Source organism: Nannobrachium achirus (assembly GCF_963921795.1).
Source record: "Nannobrachium achirus genome assembly, chromosome: 4".
NCBI lineage: Eukaryota > Metazoa > Chordata > Actinopteri > Myctophiformes > Myctophidae > Nannobrachium > Nannobrachium achirus.
The window spans coordinates 41,915,601-41,931,403 of record NC_137813.1 but is presented as its reverse complement, the minus strand read 5'-3'; the positions used below and the strand labels follow the sequence as shown (position 1 = coordinate 41,931,403).

Sequence of the window (15,803 nt, the reverse complement as noted above, 5' to 3'; positions counted from 1 at the left end):
GAAAAGTAAGTGCTTGCCTTAACCCAACTTGAAGTTGTTTTGTGACATTTTCTTATTAAAATTATAATTTTTCCTATCTCTTCCACCCGATGAAATAAAGATGAAAAAACTAAATAAAATGACTAGCTTACAGTACCTTAGCTTATCGTTTGACACTGACTGTTATTGAATAGCTATAACCCAGAATTAAATCAATAAAATAGCTAAATTAAAAGACAGACAAATATGTAATGTTTCTCAGTGGTTATGCAACTTTATTCAAAGTGTGGGCGCCACTGTGGTTCCCATGGCAATAATACCAGGATCAGAACATAATCCCTGAGAAGCTAGTATTGGAATGAACTGTCTGAACCCTCCAGATACTGGAGAGTAAACCGCAGTTATCGAGCATAATTCAAAGCAGTACAAAATCATATCAAGGTCATCAAAAGCATTATGTAAACCGGCACGGGAAGTTACATTCTAAACATATACAATCACTACAGTTTAAACAAAGGCACAGTACACAGTACTGCTGCATAATCCAGATGTACAGTATCACCCAATGTGGGTTAATGCACAGGGGGGGGGGGGCACACCTGTGTTACGTGTGTGGGGGGACGTGGGGAGAGTGTTGCTCTTTTTAAGTTCTCACCTCACAAGGCTTAACACTGTCTATGACTTGGCAATATTGAACTGGAATTAAAGTACATTCATTTTAACAATAACTGGATGCGATCTTTTTGTGCAAAAAACATGTCAGTATATCTAGATGCCACAAATAACAACACTTGTGTTGTTTTCTTTACTGTTTGGGGCTGTTTAAATGACACACATCCAAGCTTAAAGTATTTTTGTCAGTTGTTAAGCCTCTTAGGTTGAGCATCTTTAACAGGAGCAAACAACAGTTCATTTGAAACTCAGCTGTGCAATTTTCAAATACAAACATTTTTAAGCTAATCAAAATCTGATTGTTAACCCCAAATCAACATCTCTGTCATATATTATTTTTCCCTGATTGTAATTAAATGCAAGGACTGTTCTTAAATACAATAGAATATTGAGATATTGATATTTAGGGGTTGTTACTGGTTTTAACACAGATCTGATGCATATATTGGACAATGGATGTAAATCAGTCAGTTCACCTAAAATATCAAATGGGAAAAGTGCTTTATCCTGATATACCTCAGATTACATCACCCAAGGTTACATTTGTACAAAATAAAATAAAAAACCTAATGCCAGCTCAAATTGGGAGAGAAATAACACTGACACATATCATTTAAAAAAAAGCATATCCTCTTCATATTATGGAGTTTGTCCGGAGTCATCTGAGATTAAAAAGCGAAAAAGAGAAGAAAAACAGGCCTAAAAGAAAACGGATTCACTCAAAATCAAAGAAATTACGATAATTTGTTAAATGTTTGAGTCCAGAAAAATGCACCTGCATGGCTTAAAAATTCGGAATAAAACAGAAATCTAAAGAACATTTGTTTAAAGCTGGCAAAAGGTTTGAATATTAAGGCATTACATTCTATGAGAATTGCAAAATACATTATCACATTTACAAGCACAATTTGCAACACAAAGCTCAATTGATTGCCTGCAAAGCTTAATGCTGAAAGCTACTTCCTGCTGAGAGCTTGGCTCGGCTACCATTGCAACAATGGGAGCGAGCCCAGGCACCAGACAGGAAGGAAGTGTCCCAGGGCAGGCCGCACAGCAGCCTAATAAAACTATTGAACACCATGTGTCACTGTAGCAAAAATACAGCAGCCTCATGGTTCTAATACCAAACACTGGTCCCCACGCGCCTTTCAGATACCGAGGCATGATGGGGACGAGGATGAGAGAGGAGTGGTCGCCCTAATAGGCAACCAGAGGAGGGCACCACGGTGTGTCTGGATACAGGAGACAGTGCACAGACTTGAACCTGAAACGCAGAGAGATGTGAGGGTTAGATTTAGATTAACCGCTTTCTACAGTATTCATTTAATCCCTATATACGGAAATTAATAGAAAAAATGGACGATATACAAGCTCACAATGTGTTGCGAGCTTGTAGATAGATTTGTAGATTTTAGTACTAATATACACAAAGTAAATGTATATACAGTATATATAAATTATGCTTATATTCTGTATAACTCACCTTGATGGATCCTCCTCCACGGGAAAAGCCCCTTTCAAATTGATGATGTTCCTCTTGTTTTCAAACATTCCATAACTCAATGTGATCTAGGAGGAGAATAATGTCACATGAGCACATGACCTTCCAAAAAAAAAACATTCGGCATGAAGCTCAACAATGTCTGCAACCATGTCTATACACTGAGAGAGGAGCTGAGCATCTCACCTGCTTGTGAACCTCAGATCTTGAGACTTGTTGGAGGTTCTCCAGGTGTGAGTGGAACAGGTTGCTGCGTGTCAGCGGCACCCCCAACACCGACTCAATGATGTAACCGATGGTGCAGTCGTCCGGCAGGCGAATCTTTTCTGCCGTGTTCATGAAATGGCCGCCACTGAGGAGACATGATCCACAATATGATTAACACAAGCACACACACAACAGCACTCTGCAGCTGAAGGAGAGCAACACATGTCTGCTATTAATGGTCACTGTTGGCACACGTTTGATCAAATCTTACCTGGCCCATGGGCTCATCTTCAACGCTAGCCCCCGGCTCACACAGAAGCCTGCACCTCCGGTGGCAAACCAGAAGTTGACTGGTCTCTGCAACATACAGATAGAGAGAGCGTGTTAGTTTTCTTTGTAGTATAACATAGCATATTGTCCATACGTAGTTGGCATATCCAGGAAGTGCATTATATGGAGGGGGAAAAAATCATCCACCCACCATCTTGTTTTCCGCTAGTCTCTCTGTAGCCTCTATGGGCCGGTCCAGGCTGGGTTTACCGATGTACATGTCCTGGGTGTGGAGGTACTGGGACAGGTGCTTCACCAGAGTGCGCACATTCACATAGTTGTCATCGTCAACATGACAGAACCACCTGAAGAAAAGAAATACAGTCAGAAAGTGCAAAATTGTACTTTTTTCTTCCATTTTTTCAAAAACGTTTGAGGTTAAAAAGAATTTGGGCAACACTTACTTCTTCCCAGACTCTATGTACTTGTCATATTCCACCGCCATCTTACAGGACAGAGCTTGACGGCTATGGGCTGCAGAACAGTTGGTGTTGATGGCATGACTCCCTGTGAGGAGAGAAAGATTATTAGTTAAAGTTACAAGAAAGTACCTTACTTTAGAGGCCAAATGTTGGATCTGTAAGGCCAAGGAAATCTAATATGACTTTCCACGAAGACCAGTACATGCATATAGATTGAGATATGATTTGCTGCCAGAATTTCAAACATTGGCCATAATGATGAACCAATTTCAACTTTTATAGTTAGCAAACACCAACTTACCAATTTTCTTTTTCAGCTCTTCATCTTCTCCATCTGTGAAGATGTATGTCTGTAAAAGAAGAAAACTAGAGATGAGACAACTTCCCCCGAAATCTATGAAATGAAATAAAACTGAGTAAAACTTTATTGTGACTGATTTCCACACAGTCATCTGATGTGCTTCTTGTTCCAAACTCAGTGTGATTTGCATCCATCAACAGTCTTTTATGCGGTGAAAAACACATTGAGTTAAACAGCCCTTGCCCCAATAAAGGCCTTTTGTCCTGGGTTTCACTCTCTCCATGGCAACTCGGCAGCCCCCCCAAAGCATCGTAGACCTAGAACAAAGGGAGGGTATGCACCCCCAAACACCCCCCCACCCTTGTCTCACTCCCAAACCAGCCCCTTATTCCACTGGACGCACTGTCTACGTTCAACATGTTATGCAAATAAAACGTGCATTCACCTAACATGTGGCATGCTGCATGCCACAAGTCTCCGTCAACGTATTATACAGACCACCAATGCAATTTTCATATTTAATTGTACCAAGACAGAGGGCTTAAGAGGAAGTTTAAGTTATGAGGACAAAGGAATAAGCTGCGGGCACTAGTTAACAGTAGCTATCGGTAACAAAAGGAGTTGACATAACAAAAGGCTTCCAAGAAGACTGCCACATCATAGAGAGCACGCAGGGATTAGATGATCCTTCATGGTGTCTCGGACTGAGCAGGTGCAAGGTGGGGTGCCTCAGACAGAGCGGAGCGGATGAAAAAGCCGCCGGGCCTCGGGCCGTGTAACCGCCACCCGCTCTGTTTACCCATCACCTCAGGTGAGTCAGACAGCACCTGCCGAACGGCACGCTGCCTTATCTACGCCACGTGTCTCGGCACGCCCGGGTCACCGTGCAGAGGCGACTCACCTGCTGACAGCTGCCTGAGTCTGGGTGATAAAGAGTGCTTTATGACAAACGTGCCCCAGTCGAGCTAAGCTCCTGCAACTGCATCTCTTAGAGCAGTGGTTCTCAACCTGTGGGTCGGGACCCCCATGGGGTCCTCAAATTATTTGGGGGGGGGGTCCCCAGATGATTAACTTAATGATGTGCAACATTGTTTTCTCACTCAACAGTAAACACACCAACATAAGGTTTAAGTGTATAGTGGGTATTCTGCACATTTCTAAAGTGACAATTTAAGGACTTTTTAATACCTCTAAAATTGGCATTTAAACATTGGACAAATTCTCAAATATTAAAGGCAGAAATAGTGAAAATAGCCAATCTACATGCTTGCGAGGCGTTGTGAGCATGTAGATCGGCTATTTTCACAATATAACCGTGTTATACATAATGTAATTCCTCAACTCTTAGTGCTTGTCAGGGTGGGGGGTCCCCAGTTAAAATATGATTATTTTGGGGGTAGCAGCCTGAAAAGGTTGAGAACCACTGTCTTAAAGAGCCAGCAGAGCCGATGCCAGCCGGGTAAAGACCATGCACGGCATTGCGCGCGCATCGTTTGCCTGTGTAAACACTATCCCTCCTAAACGGTGGTGTCTGCCGTGGAAGAGGGGGAGAAAAAAAAAGGGCAAGGCGGCCTCGTTGGTTTGTGGAATAAACTCTGAGCAGATGCTGCACGATGCGAGGGCCGTGAGCCTGTGTTTGTCTAAGGAAGGGTGGTGATTTCGGCTGGTGAAGGGATCTGAGACTGGCGCTGTTTGCTTTAAAAGCCCATTGAATGGACAGCCTAATCATTGAGGCAGCTGCCAGGACTGCCTGGGTACTGACAGAGAGAGGAGGGAGAGTGGAGGAGGTGGGGGAGGAAAGAGGGGGGGGGGGGGGATCTCACTACTGATTAGTAAATCGAAATCTGTGTGTGGCCATTCACCCCCTACTTCATCCCCTATCCTACCCCCTACCCACCCTTTCCACATACTCAGCTTGGCCCTCTTGAATAGAACAATGCTGTGAGTTTTCATGCTGGGTAAAGTCTCCACTGGGTAAAATTCTAAATATGTTTGCCAGCATTTGCATACAGCTGCAGGAGTTAACTAAAGAGAAGCCCGCGGGAAGGGAAAGAGATTTTTTTTTATTTTTTTTATCAGTCTTTGTTCCTTGACTGAAACTTCCCAAAAAAAAGGAGCACAGTTACGTCTATGGAATACTAATTCATATTGAATAGAAACAATGATGCTGTCTGTGTGAGTCCCCCCAGTAAGAGATGAGAGGCCACGGAGAAAAGAGAAGAGCGATGAGATGAGAGTTAACCCATTTAGGCCTAGAATTATTGAATGCTTTAGATCTGCTATTTTTGAAAAAGTCGTGAAAAAAATGTGTGCAAATCTTTGAATATATGTATTTTCAAAGCGAACGTTTGTTACTCAAATTTTGCTTCTGGGCGGGGTCCCTGGAACTAAATATTTTGAGATGGGGGGGTCCGTGGCCAAATACATATCAGTTTGGGGGTCCTTCACATGAAAAGGTTTGAGAACCACTGACATGGTAGTCTCTCAAGAACAGACTAAGTGAGCTCCAGTTATGTGAAAAGGACCTTTCCTTTGATGATAGCTAGCCAGATTGCTGACATAGAAACAAAGGTTTTTCAAAAAACCTTAGAAGGATTCAAAAAGACACTTATAGAACCGGGTCAAAATTCCAATTTTCACGGATTTTTCAAAAATAGCAGATCTACAAGCTCGCAGCGCGGCACTCGGTGCCGCGCTGTGAGCTTGTATATCTGCTATTTTTCAATAGTTAAAGCATAAAATAATGCTACACAATATAGTGTATCACCGTTCTGAATGGGTTTTAAGAGAGACTGCTCTCCTCACCACAGGAAGGCCTGGCACGGCCCAGGCAGGCGGAGCTGAATGTGGTGCCTGGCTGGCTGACTCCAACACCCCAGGAAGGAAGGGCACTATAGACCCCCCCCCCTCCCTCCATCAACAACTGCCCCCACCCAGCCTGTTTCCCCCCTCTGTTCTGGCCATGAGCTCACAAACGGTGAGCTATTACAGCACTTTTTATTATGACAAAGCAGTTCTGCAACGGGAGACCCTGGTATCAGGACGTGCCAGAACAGAGAAGCGGATGGCACCAGTAAATGGAGCACTCAGGCATTGCGTAAGAACTGGCCCACTAGTAAAACATTGGGCTACCCCGGCTGGCAGAACACAAAGGCTTGAAAAAACAACTTGAATAATAGTACAAATAAACTATCCCTTGTTTTTCAAGGATGTTCCTGGTAGGTCTCATTGGCTACCTCCATAATGAGACCTTTTCTTTCACTCTCTGTGAACAGATCTGTTCATTCATAGTCCAAGGCCAAGTCCTGTTCCAACATCCAGCTATATGAGCACTGATGATGCTGGAACACTTAGTGAATTCATGTCATATAAATTAAGAGTGGAATGCAGATAGAGCAATCAATGCCATTGTGATGCTTGTGCGAACTGTCCTGACATTACCAAATGTAAAACCTGATATTTTAAGCACAACAGGGTAATCTGCAGAACATCTTGACTATGGCTTTTCCTAAGAAGTAAAAATCTTGACAAAATGATGCTTTCTAAAACAAAATAGTAAATTGTGTGCACTGCATCCCAATGCTGCTCAGTCAATTGTCTACTAGGCCTATCTGCCTCATTCATCTCTGGAGGGGCTCAACTATAACAAGAGTCAGACAAAGGAGGCCACAGGCCGTCATTCTTCTTCAGTCATTCTTCTGCCTTTGTTTATGTCTCTGTTTTGTGTGTAAACAAAGCATCTCATAGCAACCCTGTCTCTGTATAAGTGAACGGCAGCAATGTTGTAAACCCAACTTTGGAGGGTGGGGGTTACATTATGTTATTATGCCCATTGGCTTATAGCAGTGGTTCTCAAAGTGGATTCCAGGGACTCAGTGGGTTCCTTTAGGGGTTCTAAATTGACCCATACAAGTCTGCAACTCTGACAGTGTACAAATGGAACCAAATGGACCCTAACCGGTTCATTTGGTTCCATTTGTACACTGTCAGAATTAAGGGGAGAGCTAGAAATGTAAATGTTTGAGAAACACTGGCTTATGGCAATAGAACATTGAATAGCACCGTTCTCGTGCTATTGCCTGCATTTTCATCATCACGACTAATCAAACCACCACAGGTGTTCATAGTTGACACATCTGACCTGGTGAGTGGAGGATGGCCATATGTATATATGGTGGGAACTGGGTGCATATGGCTGGCATTAAGGCCATCTTTTGTTCCCCCTCCCTCTTGGCCACCTGGCAGGCAGCGCTCCTCTAGGAACTCCCTCTTGCATTGTGGGTTCAGTCTGTCCTTTATGTCTGCTCTGCCTTGCACCAGCTGCCTAACCTCTAAGCCCTGCTGTTGAGGCTGGAGGATGCTGGGGTAACTAACATCGTCTACTGCAGCACACAACCCGTTCCCACGCAAACTGCAGAAGCAATCTAGATCAGGGGTCTTCAACGTTTTCAGGCCAAGGACCCCTTAGTTGAGAGAGAGAGAGAGATGAAGCAGGGACCCCCCCACAACCCATAGATTCTATATAGTTTCATCGTTTGACAGCACAATCATCAGTGTATTTTGGGTTCATGTAAATGTGTGTTTCCAGATATTTAACGACTTGAACAATCAATACTTAATAAACTTGACCTTTCAATCTTTATAGTGTGCTTTTTTCCCCCCTCTACACCCAACCTCTTTGCTGAAAATAGCCGATCTACAAGCTCACAACGTCTCGCGCTGCGAGGCGTTGTGAGCTTGTAGATCTGCCATTTTGGCTAAAGTTCTCAGAATGTAGACACTAGGGTTCAAGTGGTTAATATAAAAAAGGAGAAAAACTTTTCTATCACACAAAGATTTGGAGTACCCCCTGTAGTAACTCTGAGGACCCACTAGGGGTCCCGGACCCCCTATTGAAGACCCTTGATCTAGATGCCTGCCCTTAAGAGCTACCTGATGTTGTATATGTATAGACAGAGAAATCATCTGCATTCATTTAACTAATTAAGTTCTTGCTGTGCAAGTATTTATGCACTTTACTCAGCACTACATGAGCACAGAAAGTGGGAATTGAACAGCTAAGTGTTTCCGACCCAGATAGATAAACAGTCCAACACTCTCCAACTCCTATCCAGGGAGCATTCCCTCCAGAAACAATGCTGTTTGGAATACAATGGTGATGGAAATTTTAAAAAGAGAGAAAAATGTGGATGGTGTGCTTTGTGTCCGAAGCCAATTAAATTGACTTTTTGGAAAACTATGCATGACAGCTCTGGCCGCTGGGTAAAATCACTTTGACTAGCCTAGTGTTTTCTGTCGCCTGTGTCTTTGTGTACAATCTAAAAAGAGCTTAGTTCTCAAAGGCACATTTTCATACCCAGCGTGCTTCTCCAAGGCACAAACTTCCCACAACAGATGCACCCCTTTGTCCTAGGCATCCCCTTAAAGGAAGCCCCCCAGTTTTCCCATCCCTCGGTATGGCCTGACCCAGACTCTGCTCCCACGTTCCCATGGAGAGAGTGAGACAAGACGCTGGGAAAGCCTTTCTTCCCCCATCAGAAAGACGCTTTGTTAGTCCTGGAAGGGGGACAGCACCAGAGTCGCTGCTGTGAAGCATCCATTGCGCCGAGGCATTGACGGGGACGCCCAAAAGAGGGAGATAATAGGGAGGGAGGGGAGGGCGGGTGGGCTGAAACTGTTCCCTTTCGTTCTCAGGGACATCACTTTGGAGGCGAATAAAAAAGTGACAGATCCCAGGATATTCTGAATAATGGAACGGGGCTTGTGTGGCCATTTCAGTGTGTCATCTGATAACAAGGGAACAATGCAACACTGTAACCAGCTATCATCCAGGCATCACCTGCATGTGTGCACGGGGCCATTGTTAAAGGCACAACGGGACAGGGTCAGCAACAATAGCCTCAGTTCAGAGTTAACAATTATATAGAAGTTACAGGGAGAGGTAGATATGGCTACTCTTTCTTTATATGCTGTTTTTTCCAGAGTACATTATAGCCACCCATGATCGTGCATTACTCTAGAGTCTAATGCAACTAAGTAAAATAAAGGTATACCATTTCGTTTGTAACCCAAAACAATTAAGCTCACTTTAGTTTCAGTGGTTCTCAAAGTGGGGTCCGGGGACTCCTTGAGGGGACTCACTCAGGGTTCCTTGGGTGGGTTCTAAATTGACCCTTACAAGTCTGTTACTCTGCAGCCTACAAATGGAACCAGATTAACCCTGACTGGTCCATTTGGTCCCATTTGTACACTGTCAGAGTTAAGGGATTTCTAGGTTAAGGGAAGACCTTGAAATTTAAAAGTTTGAGAACAACTGCCCTATGTAGAATGTAGATTCTTATAATCTTATTTAGCCTCTTACCTCTTGCTTGTTTCTCGAGATCCACGTATCCAGCAGCAGATTCAGCCTCGACTGGTGGAACTTCTTCGTAGTCTTGACAGCTATGAAGATATCACTGGCGCTGAGGTCCTCGGCGGGAGACGGTTCCGCAGGCGCCGCGGAGGACAGCGCGGGCTTCTCCGCCTCTCTGCGTCCCCGGGACAGCTTGGTGAAATACGCGGAGAATCCGATCTTCGCCTGCGGTCCGGGGCTCGTGTGATCCGGCGCGACCGCCGCACTGTCCAGACTCCGCAGAGAGCGCGTCTCACCTCCCGGCCCCTCTGCCACCTGGATGCGGTGATGCTGCGATGCTGCGACCAGAAGCAACAGGAGGCATAAAGATGCTGCGCCGGCTGCTATAGAGGCAGCTGTCTTACCATTGTTTTTCAACATGATTAATTCTAAAAGAAACTAAAAAACGCGCTATTCAGCAGCACACCGAATTCCTGATGCAAAGTCCATATGGTAATTTCTCTCCGTGCGGAATGGAAAAAACGTTAGCCTATGTGGTGGTGGTAGTCCCGTTACGTATCATAGCTGAGTGAGTATATCGAGCTACGAGCCTCAGTTTTGCTCGGCAAAGCTATATAAACTTCTATACAGGCCACGCCTTGTGGGCGGGGCTTGAGCGCAACATGCAGCCTTGAAGACACGCCTGTGAAAACAATGACGAGTGTGTGTGTGTGTGTGTGTGTGTGTGTGTGTGTGTGTGTGTGTGTGTGTGTGTGTGTGTGTGTGTGTGTGTGTGTGTGTGTGTGTGTGTGTGTGTGTGTGTGTGTGTGTGTGTGTGTGCGTGCGTGCGTGTGTGTGTGTGTGTGTGTGTGTGTGTGTGTGTGTGTGCGCGCGCGCTTGTGTATGCAGTGGTAGGCTACTCAATTGTTTTACTTATTAGTATCAAATCAATACAGCAATGTAGAAATACTCTGTTACAAGAGTAAGTCTGGAATTAAAAATGTACTTGAATAAAAGTACAAAAGTATTGGCATCAAAATGTAGCCTACTTAAAGAACCAAACGTAAAAGTAGGCCTACCCATTATACAGAATGTCCTGTTTCAAGTTTTCACAAATATAAAAATATTTTGAAAATAGCAGAGCAACAAGCTCACACTTGTTGCATTGGGATGCATTGTAAGCTCTATTCTCAAATGTATGCAGAGCTGAAGTGGACGTGGTTAATGTATGTTCTGTAATAATAATCCAAATCTACAAAGTAACTAGTAACTCAAGTTGTCAAATAATTGTGTAGTGGAGTAAAAGTACAATAGATGTGGCGGAGTAGAAGTAAAAGAAGGCTATTGGAAACTGGAAATACTCAAGTAAAGTACAAATACCTCAAAATTGTACTTAAGTAAATGTACTTAGTTTCCACGTGTGTGTGTGTGTGTGTGTGTGTGTGTGTGTGTGTGTGTGTGTGTGTGTGTGTGCGCGCGCGTGTGTGCGTGCGTGCGTGCGTGTGTGTGCTGTGTACCCAAGTTTAGTTTGGCGGTTGCTTGGAGAAGATCAGAAGTTCAGTTTGCCTGTTCCAGATAAAAGGTAAAATATTGACCTAAGGAAAACAGAGCTGCAGATGGTCGTTGCCAGGGCAGGGCAGGTCTAGGCTGCACCTGGTGAAACATTGCAACACAACATTTTAATTTGTAGTTTACAAATCAGGGGTTCTCAAACCTTTTTAGGCTGTGACTCCCAAAATAAACATATATGAACTGGGGACCCCCACCCTGACAAGCACTTGGTATTACATTTAATGTGACTCGGTTCCACAGATAAATATTGTGAAAATAGTAGATCTACATGCTCACAACGCCTCGCATTTGTAGATGCCTATTTTCACAATGTTTGCCTCTTGCTTACTTAATATTTGACAGTTTGGCCAGTTTGGTATTAAAACTTGAAAGTCCTTAAATTATAAATGTGCAGATACCCTGTATACACTGTTTGATGGTTTGTTTACCATTGAGTGAGAGAAGAAATTACATTAAGCTAATCATTTGGGGAACCCGCAAAATAATTTGAGGACCCCACTTGGGTCCGGACCCCAAATATCTGAGTTTGGTGTCAGAAGAAGTCCTGTTCAGTGCAGTTTGTTTTAGGTGTGGCCATGCAGCCAAGTGTGGACTGCCTGTTCAACGCACGGGGGCCAATTCTATTGTTCCTCTCCGGCCTTGTGACGAGGCCTCTGAACAGTTGGCCATTCCTGAACACTTGTTATTCAAATTCTGGCCCTCGCGAGGCAACGGGCCCTTTGGTGGTGGTGGAGGCAGTCTCTGCTGACCCAAGCAGGGGCGTCACACCAAAGTCTGGGCCCTGGGTACAAGGATTGACTGGGGGCCCCCCATGAATGTTAACTATTGAAAAATAGCAGATATACAAGCTCACAGGTGCCGCGCTGCGAGCTTGTAGATCTGCTATTTTTGTAGATCTGCTATATTTGTGAAAATGTGTGCAAGAAACCTATGTTTCTATGTCAGTGGTCAAACATTTTCATGTGAAGGACCCCCAAGATGATATGTATTTGGCCACCAAAATATGTAGTTCCAGGGACCCCCCCCCCCCCAGAAGCAGAATTTGAGTTACAAAGGTCCGCTTAAAAAATACATATAGGCCTATTCAAAGATTTGCACATATTTTCACAACCTTTCAAAAATAGCAGATCTACAAGCTCGCAGCGCGGCACTCGGTGCCACGCTGTGAGCTTGTATATCTGCTATTTTTCAATAGTTGCTCCACCTTGGGCCCTAGCAACTCAGTCCCACTTTCCTCCCCCTTGTGACGCCCCTGGACCCAAGACACGATGATGACGTGAGATCAGTTCAGAGCCGGCGTGCAGCTGGTCGTGCAGACATTTAAATAACCTCACGCCCCAGCAGACGCCAGGATTAGTACGTTCAGTTCCAAGCGTGTTTCTGGTCAGGTACCGTCTTGCTCTTTTTGACTGTCATATAAAAGAACTGCCCATATGACTCATGCGTTCTTACATTCTCACTCTTCTACAGCGAATAGGCCTATTCATCTTCATCTGCTAACTTGCACTGACAGGAAAGTACAGTTGACAATGCACTGTGGTCAACTTTTAAAAGTAGCCTAGGCAACTACAAACAAGTAGCATACATACAATCCTGAGTGTTCATTGGCTACCTCTGGGAGTATACAAATGAAAAATCTTCACACACATTAACATTCAGGATTTCAGTGTATTAAAAAAAGAAAAGGGGGGAAAAAAGCGGCAAGAGGGGGTTCTTCGCCACCCATTCTTCTTTGTCTCTTATAGGCATTTGTCCCACCTCTGAAAGGCCTTTGATGAAAACAATGTCTGTTATTAACCAGTAACCACCCAAAGTCCTATTTTATACTTAGTTGCACGATGGAGAAATGTAGAAAACAGCAAGTAGGGGGGGAAAAAACATTTGAACCATTTTGAAAATGTTTGAGTTGAAAATAGGGTCGCCTGCATGGCTGAAAGTGGTTAATGCCTTTTTTAGTAACACATAATGCCCTTTTCAGTATCATGTTCCCTTCACAGACACTGACGAGACAAAAGACATACAAAATAAAAGCAGCCTCCGTTCTCTGTTCAGATGGCCCCCACACCACCACCACCGCCACATCCTTGATCCACACAGATGACATTACCACTGGATTCCAGTGAAATTAAATCCCCTTCATCCCTAAAGACCACTTCCTCTGCTGGGTGCCCACAAATAAACGCAACAGCGCTTGATTTTCTCCTGATCATGTCAACATGTCCTGGGATCTGAGCGGAGCCAGGGAGCCTCAGCAGATGAGCGTGATTAAAGGAATGCTATTTATAGCCTGCATAAGGGAGGACACCCACATTTAGGTGAAACATTCCTGAAAAGTCCCAGATCGATGGAAATATCGTTGCCATTGTCGAGATATGCACAAGTCCCTGAAAACAATAGTTTTGTGATGTACCAGAACCTGGGTACTTCACAGGATACCTCTTCATATTGACTCATGCACACACCACAGAAAGTTGAAAACACATGTGCTTTATAGTTTTAAAAAATCAGCTATGTCTTGGTACACTGTGCAACACATGTGAATGGATGCAGTTTGTGCTCTGTGCCAAAAGAAACTAACCAAACATGGAGGTCTTCAGCACAGTTTCATTCTTTGATTTGCCATATTCTCATCTTTCACACATTACTCTTGCTTTGATTTTGTCTGCTTTTAGAGTATTGCAATTAATGTGTGTGTGTGTGTGTGTGTGTGTGTGTGTGTGTGTGTGTGTGTGTGTGTGTGTGTGTGTGTGTGTGCGTGTGCGTGCGTGCATGCATGTGTGTGTTTATGTGCCTCCCTACTTGCACTAATGAAGGAGACAAACCAAAGAAAAAAATTAGAAACGAAATGTAAAAAAAAAAAAAAATGCCAGCACGTTGGGTCTTCTCTCGTCTTTCTCAGACAAGCTCTGTGAACCCGAGGATCAGTGGATGAGGGCAGCGTAGCGGGAGCAGCCTTTGGTTGTGTTTATTTTCCCAGCATGGACACACTGGCTGTGATAGGATTACAGGTCACAGCAGAAGTGAGAGCCAGGGGACCGGGCGGCCCTTCAGAAGTTGGTTTGGGTTTCCCTGCCGTCTCTATATACAACATAGGATACTCTGCTAAGATTACTGTTCAGAGTGGCTCACTCTAAAGGGGAGCAGTAAATAGAGCCTATATTATTTTATTGATTCACCATAGACGGATCAAGTTTCTGTGGATTCAAAAGAACCTCCTATAGATTCACAAAAGGAGTTAACTGCCTGACAAAGTAGGCCATAAGTTAGGTCTAAGACTCACTGTTATGGATACCTCCCTGACAGAAACAAGGCTTGCTACTGCTTTCCAAAAGGAGAGGGAAATTGGCTTAATGTAGTGTGTTCATATAACAATGGATTATTTAGATAATGAATATCATGCAATGTAGACATCTAATGCCACCCCTTTAATGATACAGAGAATATCCAAATGGGTAACAGTCTGTATGATAATGGCATGGCAGGATTTCACTATTATCTTCATGCAAACAAAGTTCCACAAGCTCTCATTCTCTATTCCATTATGAAATCTAATAAAATACCCTTTTTACCATCAATTATCCATGTTCACTGACAAGAGAATAGTCTGCTGTACAGGACTGCATGCTGTTTTGAGGAATGAGAGTGATTTTGCTCTAAATATAGTTCTTACAGCTTTGATTTATGCCCTTCTATCCTGATGAGAATAAGTGATGGAATGTTTTTTTATTGTCTAAGTAAAGTTTAGTAGGTTTAGTAGGTTTCTTCTGTTAGAGCCCAGGGATAAGTCCACCCTGTCAGGATAAATGTCAGTTTCTCAACATGTTAGCAGTTTCTCAACATGTTTAGCACTCTCTCCCCCCCCCCCCCCCTACCTTGCTGGCATAAACAATGGGATGTCCTGTGGACAAAGGGATGACAATGGGTTCATTCAAGTGCTTAAGCGTATCTGCATTGTGCTCTCTCTTCCGCATGTAAATATGGCACAGCGTGCAGGGAAAGTGAACCCATTATCATACGGTCAGCGGGGGTAGGTAGGGTAAACCTAAAGATTGAGCAAAATCAATTCCGATTAGATCGGATCTAATGTTTTGACCTGTCACACAACAAACCATCTTGTTGTGAGGTGGAAACGTGTATCTTGGCTGCTGAAATGTTTGTAATCTCCCTCAATAGGACACAATCTAATCTAATGCAATCTAATGACACTGCTGTACAAGAGCTCTGGCTGATCATGGGAAACTCCAAGCATCATCATCTATAGTGCTCTGATGTCATCATACTAATAAGACGTCATCAGGAACAGGGCAAAATGGCTACAGCGTGATGGGCAATTGTAGGCGGTGCTGTCCTATTTTAAACAGGGCCCAGTGCTTCTCTCCGGTCATAATTAGTCACTTTCACCTCCATACTTAATAGAGCTCAACCCAGGCCATTTGCATAATTGTTCAGACACACTAGTCCCCCCCTGCCCCTGCCCTACTTCCACTC

General features: G+C 43.9%; 1 protein-coding gene across 1 annotated transcript; it reads right to left on the bottom strand.

The window, feature by feature from the left end:
- Positions 1 to 273: 273 nt before the first annotated feature.
- On the bottom strand, positions 274 to 10,325 carry lfng (LFNG O-fucosylpeptide 3-beta-N-acetylglucosaminyltransferase). Its single transcript, XM_080723584.1, has 8 exons — positions 9,774 to 10,325; positions 3,413 to 3,461; positions 3,094 to 3,196; positions 2,841 to 2,994; positions 2,631 to 2,716; positions 2,339 to 2,504; positions 2,135 to 2,220; positions 274 to 1,915 (listed from the first exon to the last, which is right to left on the bottom strand). Exons 1-8 carry the CDS (start codon positions 10,182 to 10,184, stop codon positions 1,849 to 1,851), a joined length of 1,122 nt encoding a protein of 373 aa, XP_080579710.1. The 5' UTR covers positions 10,185 to 10,325; the 3' UTR covers positions 274 to 1,848.
- Between the last annotated feature and the right edge of the window lie 5,478 nt (positions 10,326 to 15,803).

Coding starts and splice junctions, on each gene's coding strand:
- lfng (XM_080723584.1), bottom strand. CDS start 10,184: ATGTTGAAAAACAATGGTAAGACAGCTGCCTCTATAGCAGCCGGCGCA. Junction 3,462..9,773: donor TCTCGAGAAACAAGCAAGAG/GTAAGAGGCTAA, acceptor CTTCTTTTACAG/ACATACATCTTCACAGATGG. Junction 3,197..3,412: donor AGAGCTGAAAAAGAAAATTG/GTAAGTTGGTGT, acceptor CTCTCCTCACAG/GGAGTCATGCCATCAACACC.